General features: G+C 39.9%; 1 protein-coding gene across 1 annotated transcript; it reads right to left on the minus strand.

The window, feature by feature from the left end:
- Window positions 1–7,890: 7,890 nt before the first annotated feature.
- On the minus strand, window positions 7,891–10,491 carry LOC143263745 (uncharacterized; the record flags this gene model as incomplete). The annotated part of the gene is made up of 2 exons (XM_076528484.1): window positions 8,358–10,491; window positions 7,891–8,279 (listed from the first exon to the last, which is right to left on the minus strand). Coding segments are annotated over exons 1-2 (2,523 nt in total), but the record flags the coding sequence as incomplete, so codon positions are not given.
- Window positions 10,492–11,218: the final 727 nt, after the last annotated feature.

Raw genomic sequence — 11,218 nt, forward strand, 5'->3', positions numbered from 1 at the left:
AAGCCATCTACTTGGCATTGATTTGAAGCTAAATCATGTGTTTCGCTTCGATTTGCAGCTAACTCGTTGTTTGGCATGCAGTTGAATCTAAATCATGTATATCACAAGTATTTGAAGCTAAACAATTTGTTTCGCATGGATTTGAAGCTAAGCCTTCTACATCGCATTGATTTGAGCTAAATCATGTATTCCGCTTGTATTTGAAGCTAACTCGCTTGCTTCGCATGCAGTTGAAGCCAAATTATGTATATCACAAGTATTTGAAGCAAAACCATTTGTTTCGCATGGATTCGAATATCAGCCTTCTACTTCGCATGGATATGAAGCTAGCTCGTTTGTTTCGCATGCAGTTGAAGCGAAATCATGAATATCACAAGTGCTTGAAGCTAAACCGGTTGATTCGCATGGATTTGAAGCTATTCCTTCTACTTCACATTGATGTGAATATAAATGTTGTGTTTCGCTTGGATTTGAAGCTAACTCGTTTGTTTCGCTTGCTGTTGAATATAAATCATATATATCACAAGTATTTGAAGCTAAACCATTTGTTTCGCATGGATTTGAAACTGTGCCTTCTACTTCGCATTGATTTGAAGCTGAATCATGTGTTTCGCTTGTATTTGAAGCTAACTCGTTTGTTTCGCATGCAGTTGAACCTGAATCATGTATATCACAAGTATTTGAAGCTAAACCGTTTGTTTCGCATGGATTCGAAGATCAGCCTTCTAGTTCGCATTGATTTGGAGTTAAATCATATGTTTCGCATGGATTTGAAGCTAACTCGTTTGTTTCGTAAGCACTTGAATCTAAATCAAGAATAACACAAGTATTTGAAGCTAAACCGTTTGATTGGCATGGATTTGAAGCTATTCCTTCTACTTCGCATTGATGTGAATATAAATGATGTGTTTCGCTTGGATTTGAAGCTAACTCGTTTGTTTCGCTTGCTGTTGAATATAAATCATGTATATCACAAGTATTTGAAGCTAAACCATTTGTTTCGCATGGATTAGAAGCTAAGCCTTCTACTTCGCATTGATTCGAAGCTAAATCAAGTGTTCCGATAGGATTTCAAATAAGCCGTCTACTTCGCTTTGATTTGAATCTAAATCATGTGTCTCGCATTGATTTGAAGCTAAATCATGTGTTTCGCATGGATTTAAAGCTAACTCGTTTGTTTCGCCTGCATTTGAAGCTATTTCATTTAAACCGCAAGTATTTGGAGGAAAATCATTTTCTTCGCCTGGATTTGAAGATAAGCCATCTACTTCGCATTGATTTGAAGCTAAATCATGTGTTTCGCTTGTATTTGATGCTAACTCGATTGCAACGCATGCAGTTGAAGCTAAATTATGTATATCACAAGTATTTGAAGCTAAACCATTTGTTTCGCATGGATTTGAAGATAAGCCTCCTACATCGCAATGATTTGAGCTAAATCATGTATTTCGCTTGTATTTGAAGCTAACTCGCTCGCTTCGCATTCAGTTGAAGCTTAATTATGAATGTCACAAGTATTTGAATTTAAACCATTCGTTTCGCATGGATTTGAAGCTAAGCCTTCTACTTCTCATTGTTTTGATGCTACATTATGTGTTTCGCATGGATTTGAAGCTAAATTATGTGTTTCGATTGGATTTGAAGCTAACTCGTTTGTTTCGCATGCAGTTGAAGCTCAGTCTTGTATATCACAAGTATTTGAAACTTATTCATTCAGTCCGCATGGATTTGAAGCTAAGCCTTCTACTTCGCATTGATTTCAAGCTAAGCCATGTGTTTCGCATGGATTTGAAGCTAACTCATTTGTTTCGTCTGCATTTGAAACTATATCACTTATATCGCAAGTATCTGAAGTTGAACCATTTGTTTCGCATGGATTTGAAGCTACATCATGTGTTTCCCTTGGATTTGCAGCTAACTTGTTGTTTGGCATGCAGTTGAAGCTAAATCATGTATATCACAAGTATTGGAAGCTAAACAATTTGTTTCGCATGTATTTGTAGATAAGCCTTCTTCTTCGTATTGATTTGACGTTAAATCACGTGTTTCGCTTGGATTTTAAGCTAACTCGTTTGTTTCGCATGCAGATGAAGCTAAATCATGAGTATCACAAGTATTTGAAGCAGAACCATTTGTTTCGCATGGATTTGAAACTAAGCCTTCTACTTCGCCTTGATTTGAAGCTGAATCATGTGTTTCGCTTGTATTTGAAGCTAATTCGTTTGTTTCGCTTGCAGTTGAAGCTGAATCATGTGTATCACAAGTATTTGAAGCTAAACAATCTGTTTCGTGTGGATTCGAAGATAAACCTTCTACTTCGTATTGATTTGAAGCTAAATCATGTGTTTCGCATGCAGTTGAAGCTAAATCATGTATGAAACAAGTATTTGAAGCTATACCATTTGTTTCGCATGGATTTTTAAGCTAAGCCTTCTTCTTCGCATTGATTTGAAGCTAAATCATGTGTTTCGAAGGGATTTGTAGGTAACTCGTTTGTTTCGTCTGCATTTGAAGCTAAAGCATGTATATCATAAGTATTTGAAGCTGAACCATTTGATTGGCATGATTATTAAGCTAAACTATGTGTTTCGAATGAATTTGAAGCTAAATCATGTGTATCGAAAGGATTTGAAGCTAATTCGTTTGGTTTCGCATGCAGTTGAAGCTAAATCATGAGTATCACAAGTATTTGAAGCTGAACCATTTGTTTCGCATGGATTTGAAACTGTGCCTTCTACTTCGCATTGATTTGAAGCTGAATCATGTGTTTCGCTTGTATTTGAAGCTAACTCGTTTGTTTCGCATGCAGTTGAACCTGAATCATGTGTATCACAAGTATTTGAATCTAAACAATCTGTTTCGTGTGGATTCGAAGATAAGCCTTCTACTTCGCATTGATTTGAAGCTAAATCATGTGTTTCGCATGCAGTTGAAGCTAAATCATGTATGAAACAAGTATTTGAAGCTATACCATTTGTTTCGCATGGATTTGAAGCTAAGCCGTCTACTTCGCATTGATTTGAAGCTAAATCATGTGTTTCGAAAGGATTTGTAGGTAACTCGTTTGTTTCGTCTGCATTTGAAGCTAAAGCATGTATATCATAAGTATTTGAAGCTGAACCATTTGATTGGCATGATTATTAAGCTAAACTATGTGTTTCGAATGAATTTGAAGCTAAATCATGTGTATCGAAAGGATTTGAAGCTAATTCGTTTGGTTTCGCATGCAGTTGAAGCTAAATCATGAGTATCACAAGTATTTGAAGCTGAACCATTTGTTTCGCATGGATTTGAAACTGTGCCTTCTACTTCGCATTGATTTGATGCTGAATCATGTGTTTCGCTTGTATTTGATGCTAACTCGTTTGTTTCGCATGCAGTTCAACCTGAATCATGTATATCACAAGTATTTGAAGCTAAACCATTTGTTTCGCATGGATTTGAAGATCAGCCTTCTACTTCGCATTGATTTGCAGTTAAATCATATGTTTCGCATGGATTTGAAGCTAACTCGTTTGTTTCGTAAGCACTTGAATCTAAATCAAGAATAACACAAGTATTTGAAGCTAAACCGTTTGATTGGCATGGATTTGAAGCTATTCCTTCTACTTCGCATTGATGTGAATATAAATGATGTGTTTCGCTTGGATTTGAAGCTAACTCGTTTGTTTCGCTTGCTGTTGAATATAAATCATGTATATCACAAGTATTTGAAGCTAAACCATTTGTTGCGCATGGATTAGAAGCTAAGCCTTCTACTTCGGGTTGACTTGATACTAAATCATGTTTTTCGCTTGGATTTGAAGCAAACTCGTTTGTTTCGCATGCATTTCAATCTATTTCATTTATATCACAAGTATTTGAAGGTAACTCATTTATTTCGCTTGGATTTGAAGCGAAGCCTTCTACTTCGCATTGATTTGAAGCTAAATCATATCTTTCGCTTGGATTTGAAGCTAACTCGCTGGTTTCGCATGCTGTTGAAGCTAAATCATGTACAAAACAAGTATTTGAATCTCAACCATTTGTTTCGCATGGATCTGAAGCTAAGCCTTCTACTTCGCATTGATTCGAAGCTAAATCAAGTGTTCCGCTAGGATTTGAAGATAAGCCATCTACTTGGCTTTGATATTAATCTAAATCATGTGTCTCGCATTGATTTGAAGCTAAATCATGTGTTTCGCATGGATTTAAAGCTAACTCGTTTATTTCGACTGCTTTTGAAGCTATTTCATTTAAACCGCAAGTATTTGAAGGAATATCATTTTCTTCGCCTGGATTTGAAGATAAGCCATCTACTTGGCATTGATTTGAAGCTAAATCATGTGTTTCGCTTCGATTTGCAGCTAACTCGTTGTTTGGCATGCAGTTGAAGCTAAATCATGTATATCACAAGTATTTGAAGCTAAACAATTTGTTTCGCATGGATTTGAAGCTAAGCCTTCTACATCGCATTGATTTGAGCTAAATCATGTATTCCGCTTGTATTTGAAGCTAACTCGTTTGTTTCGCCTGCATTTGAATCCGAATCACGTATATCACAAATATTTGAAGCTGAACCATTTGTTTCGCATGCATTTGTAACTAAGCCTTCTTCTTCGCATTGATTTGAAGCTGTATCATATGTTTCGCTTGAATTTGAAGCGAACATGTTTGTTTCACATGCAGTTGAAGCTAAATCATGTATATCACAAGTATTTGCAGCTGAACCATTTGCTATGCATGAATATTAAGCTAAACCATGTGTTACGAATGAATTTGAAGCTGAATCATGTATTTCGCCTGCATTTGATGCTAAATCATGTATATCATAGGTATTTGAAGTTAAAGCATTTCTTTCGCATGGATTCGAAGGTAAGCCTTCTACTTCGCATTGATTTGAAGCTAAATCATGCATTTCGCTTGGATTTGAAACTAAACCATTTGTTTCGCATGGATTCGAAGATCTGCATTCTAGTTCGCATTGATTTGAAGCTAAATCACGTGTTTCGCATAGATTAGAAGCTAACTCGTTTGTTTCGCATTCATTTGAAACTATATCACTTCTATCGCAAGTATTTGAAGCTAAATCATGTGTTTCGCATGTATTTGAAGATAAGCCTTCTACTTCGCATTGATTTCAAGCTAAATCATGTGTTTCGCATGCATTTGAACCTAACTCGATTGATTCGCATGCAGTTGAAGCTAAATCATGTATATCACAAGTATTTGAAGCTAAACCATTTGATTCCCATGGATTTGCTGCAAAGCCTACTACTTCGCATTGATTTGAAGCTAAATCATGTGTTTCGCATGGATTTGAAGCTAACTCGTTTGTTTCGCCTGCACTTGAAGCTATATCACTTATATCGTTATTATCTGAAGGTAAATCATTTGTTTCTCATGTATTTGTAGCTAAGCCTTCTACATCGCATTGATTTGAAGCTAAATCATGCGTTTCGCATGGATTTTAAGCTAACCCGTTTGTTTTGCCTGCATTTGAAGCTATATCACTTATATTCGCATGTATTTGAAGCTATATCACTTATATTCGCATGTATTTGAAGCAAAACCTTTCTTTTCGCATGGTTTTGAAGCTAAGCCTTCTACTTCGCATGAATTTATAGCTAAATCATGCGTTTCGCATGGATTTTAAGCTAACCCGTTTGTATTGCCTGCATTTGAAGCTATATCACTTATATCGCAATTATCCGAATATAAATCATTTGTTTCTCATGTATTTGTAGCTAAGCCTTCTACATCGCATTGATTTGAAGCTAAATCATGTGTTTCGCACGGATTTGAAGATAACTCGTCTGTTTCGCATGCAGTTGAAGCTATATCACTTATATTCGCAAGTATTTGCAACCAAATCATTCGGTTTGCAAGGTTTTGAAGGTAAGCCTTATACTTCGCATTGATTTGATGCTAAATCATGTGTTTCGCATGGATTTGAAGATAACTCGTTTATTTCGCATGCATTTGAAACTATATCACTTATATTCACAAGTATTTGAAGCCAAATCATTCGGTTCGCATGGATTTGAAGCTAAGCCTTCTACTTCGCATTGATTTGAAGTTAAATCATGTGTTATGCTTGGATTTGAAGCTCACTCGTTTGTTACGCCTGCATTTGAAGCTTAATCATGTATATCACAAGTATTTGAAGGAAAACCATTTGTTTTGTACCTAAATCATGTGTTTCGCTTGGATTTGAAGCTAACTCTTTTGTTTCGCCTGCATTTGAAACTATATCACTTATATCGCAAGCATTTGAAGCTAAATCGATCGTTTAGCATGGATTTGAAGCTAAGCCTTCTACATCGCATTGGTTTGAAGCTAAATCATGCATTTAGCATTGATTCGAAGCTAACTCGTTTGATTCGCTTGCTGTTGAATCAAAATCACGCATATCACAAGTATTTGAAACTAAACCATTTGTTTCGCATGGATTCGAAGATCAGCCTTCTAGTTCGCATTGATTTGAAGCTAAATCACGTGTTTCGCATGCATTTGAAGCTAACTCGATTTTTTTCGCATGCAGTTGAAGGTAAATCATGTATATCACAAGTATTTGAAGCTAAACCATTAGTTTCGCATTTATTCGAAGATAAGCCTTCTACTTCGCATTGATTTGAAGCTATATCATGTGTTTGGCATGGGTGTGAAGCTAACTCGTTTGTTTCGCATTCATTTGAAGCTATATCACTTCTATCGCAAGTATTTGAAGCTAAATCATGTGTTTCGCATGTATTTGAAGATAAGCCATCTACTTCGCATTGATTTCATGCTAAATCATGTGTTTCGCATGGATTTGAAGCTAACTCGTTTGTTTCGCCTGCACTTGAAGCTATATCACTTATATCGTTATTATCTGAAGGTAAATCATTTGTTTCTCATGTATTTGTAGCTAAGCCTTCTACATCGCATTGATTTGAAGCTAAATCATGCGTGTTGAGGACTCATCAGATGGATGACGGAGATCCTCTGATTATTGCACTTGGTGCCGACTACCTCGAAGGACCACCCACTGTAGTGGGACTATTTGTAACGCGCAACCTAACCGTTACGCGTATCTCTCTATGTGTTCTGTTCTGTTCTGTCTTGTCTGAGAGTGTTCTGTCTATCGCTCTAAGACTGTTCTGTCTGTCTGTACTCTCTGTATGTTCTGTGTGTACTTCTGAGACTGTTCTGTCTGTCTGTACTCTCTGTATGTTCTGTGTGTCTAAGAGTGTTCTGCCTGTACTGTTGAGAATGTTCTGTTTCTAGAGGACCGGAGTCATGTCTAAGATCACCTCGGTCCTCCCTACTTCTCTTAACCTAGGGTGGGCGGCAAGGAATTACGGTCCAATCACTGCAATCCCAAATCCAGCGAGACTGCCCCAAAACGGTGGGCCGGGAGTTAGGAGGGAGAGTGACAAAATCTGCTCCTGCGAGACCTCCCGCGCTGATGGGCCTACGTGCCCGAACAATGCCAGACCCAACCGTCATTGACTGGACCGTAATCAAGGACCAGGAGACGTTATGACGGTGCCACATGTGCCCGGGAACGGCCCGGGACAGACCCATACCGTCCGGGTACCCAAGCACATGGCCCCTGCCATAAATCCTGGCCACTTGGCCCTAACATACCGCCCACCTTGAACATGCATCGCATGTTCAACTATGTCTATATTTGATAATCCATATAAGTGTAAGCTTATGATATGATTACAATCTACGTATTCTGTGCGAATATTACAATATTTACAATGATCGAGATTTACACTATACATAGTTGCGCTACACCTCGTGTGACATTTCTAAGTGATCTAACGGTATTATACACAATTTTGTCACGGGTCGTTTAATTGTTCCGGTTGACGTTCTGACTGTTGCGACACGAATCACTCCATCTGTACCAGGGTGTACCTGGACGATTCTTCCCATGCTCCACTGTAACGGGGGTAGATTGTCCTCCTTGATGATGACCAAGGAATCCACGGCTAATTTCGACGTGGTGGAATGCTGCCATTTGTGTCGTTGCTGCAACTGTTGTATACATTCCCGCTGCCACCTTTGCCAGAAATGCTGGACCATTTGCTGGATTAGCTGGTATCTGTTAAGTCGAGTGACCTTGATATCTCGTAGGTCATGAGATGGCAGTGTTGTAAGGGCAGTACCAATTAAAAAATGCCCAGGAGTCAAAGGGTTTAGGTCTGTGGGATCTGAGGATAATGGTGAAAGTGGACGTGAATTTAAACAGGATTCTATTTGCGTCAGTAACGTATATAGCTCTTCGAACGTGAGCCTCTGATCTCCTATAACGCGTGTGAGGTGGTATTTAGTAGGCGGATTGCTCGTGTGTACCTTCTACAATGCGCGACATATGCCCTAACGTCTCATATTCTGACATGAATTCTGTATACTGCTGTCTTTTGGTCGTAGTCTATGGGTGCGTTGGATAGTCATCCGCCCACCCTGAGTAGTCCGCCATTGTCCAGAAATACATTTAGGGACCGTAGCGCACTGGAATTTGGAAGTGCTTGTTGCGTTTGTACTAATCTGATCTCTGTCGAAAATGCCTCCTTTTGCGCAAGTAATTCCAAACGTGTTCTCGCTGCATTGATTTCTATTGTTTGGGGTTAGTTCCTCTATGTCCCAAAACCTCTCTAATTGAGATTGCAGGTCATTGAGTGTGGCTAAACAACACTTATTCTCTTGTGGTAATTTCTTATCTGCCCAGGTAGGAGTGCCTCCCAAAACCCAACCGAGTTGGGTCTTTTGCAAGAGCAGGTTGGGAGTTGATTTGTGTTGACCGACACATAGCAATGTCCAAAATAGACCTGCTCCAATGAGCATATCTATTGGCCGTTGTAAATGGAATTCTGGATCGGCTAGCTCTATGTGACTTGGAATTTCTATTTTTTCTCTATGTATCTGAAAATTGGGCATGTCTGACGTGATGGTTTCTATTGATAGGCATTGTACCGTGTGTTGAGATTTATTATATCGCGAATGAATTGTTAATGTTGCTCTACCTTCTATGGAATTTACTGCCCTTCCTAATCCTGTCACTGTTGAACTTATTGCAGTCGGTTTGATGCCGAGTCGTTGGCAAAATGCCGTGGTTATAAAATTTGCTTGAGATCCCGAATCTAATAATACCCTGCATTTATGTGACTGACCACCCTTGTCCTTGACATAAACTATTGCTGTCGATAAAACGGCATGCCCTATTGTATTTGCTACGTTAGCTGTGAGTACTGGGGGTTCTCGCGAATCTGATTCTCCTGTATCCGCGTAGCCTTCTTCTGCGCGTTTGAATTCGGGATTATGTAATAAGGAATGATGCTTCCTTCCACACTGTTTGCAATGACTCCGTGTACACGCCCGTACCCGATGTCCCGATGACAAACAATTGAAGCACAGCCGCGCTTCTTGCACTATCTTTGTTTTTGTATTTAAATCGCTGTTCTTAAATTTCTCACAGTTATATATCGCGTGATTGGCCTTACATGCGGGGCACCCGGCTGAGTTAACTACATGCGAAGCTATGTAGTTGTAACGAGGGGTATTATTTGTTCCTCGAGGTCGCTGGTCGACCCTGGGTGCAGCTACCTGAACACTGACCGCGATATTTGCTAAATATTTGGAACGTTCTTCTATAAACGCAGAGAATTGACCAAATGTAGGCATTTCCGACTGAGATATTATTCTCTTTTCCCATTCTCTCATGGACACTTGACCTAACTTTCTGGACAATAATGGAACTAACATGGTATCCCAAGTTTCAACCGATTCACCCAAAGACATTAACGCTATTCTATGATTTGTAACTTCGTCCAGAAATTCCCGCAATGTGATGTCTGATTCCCTTTGAATGGATTTTAAATCAAGTAATGAATTTACATGGTGCCGCTTGAGACTTGTGGAATCTTCATATCGCGACTTGAGTAATTCCCATGCATGTCTGTAATTTGTTCCGGACACGCCTAACGCTTGAATCACACGAGCCGCTACCCCCTTGAGTGAGGTATTTAAATAATGGAACCGTTGTATGTCTGTTAATGAATTATTCTCATGAATCACTGATGTAAATGTGTCTTTAAATTTCACCCAATCACTGTAATTGCCATCAAAGGAAGGCAGTTGTAGTGTCGGTAATCTAATGTTTATTGCGGTATCTGCAGTCTGCGCGGATATCGGGCTGTTCGTGGTTATCCTACTCTGTTCCGGAGTGGCACGGGCAATGACTATTTCGACTTGATCTATCAGATCAAAATACGCCGTCTCGAATTCTTCGCGCTCGATCGCGTGCGCTGCTTCGGCGTCCGTTCCAGCTACGAGTATTTCGATTCTCGTTTGAACTCTATTAAAATTGTCAAGGAGACATACATTTGCATCTAACCGTTTCTTAAGAGAGCCCACCGAAGTCGTGGTCGCGAATTTGCAAATAAATGTCTTGAACCGCGTGAGTGCAGCCTTGACCGTTCCGCGCTCGATCATCAACGGTTTGAGATCTTCCGCCATAGTGATTTACTGACGCAAATGGGACTATAAAGGTACTTATCACTTGGGCTGGGATACTTGGTACTGCTGTCGATGCCTGTTGGCTGCACTGGGATGCTGCGTTGTTCTGCAATGATGTTGAGCTGCTGCGTGATTGTCCTGCTGTGGTGCTGGACTTCTGTGGTGTTGCACTGCTCTGAAGCTATATGCACTGCCTGCTCTGGATGCTGTAGCCTCCGGAAGAAACTTCTCGTCACTGAGCTCCTGAGATTCCTGATTGAAGCCAGGTGTTGGTGCTCTCGTGATACACTGTACTGCGTGGCTGTAGCCTCTGATGATCTGTCACTTCGTCTATGCGTTCTTAGATCCGGCTCGAAGGACCAAATGCTGCGTGGCTGTAGCCTCCGATGATCTGTCACTTCGTCTGTGCGTTCTTATATCCGGCTCGAAGGACCAAATGCTGCGTGGCTGTAGCCTCCGATGATCTGTCACTTCGTCTGTGCGTTCTTAGAATCCGGCTCGAAGGACCAAATGATCTGTCACTTCGTCTCTGCGTTCTTATATCCGGCTCGAAGGACCAAATGTTGAGGACTCATCAGATGGATGACGGAGATCCTCTGATTATTGCACTTGGTGCCGACTACCTCGAAGGACCACCCACTGTAGTGGGACTATTTGTAACGCGCAACCTAACCGTTACGCGTATCTCTCTATGTGTTCTGTTCTGTTCTGTCTTGTCTGAGAGTGT

The sequence above is a fragment of the Megalopta genalis genome, unplaced genomic scaffold (genome assembly GCF_051020955.1).
Source record: "Megalopta genalis isolate 19385.01 unplaced genomic scaffold, iyMegGena1_principal scaffold1395, whole genome shotgun sequence".
NCBI classification, from domain to species: domain Eukaryota; kingdom Metazoa; phylum Arthropoda; class Insecta; order Hymenoptera; family Halictidae; genus Megalopta; species Megalopta genalis.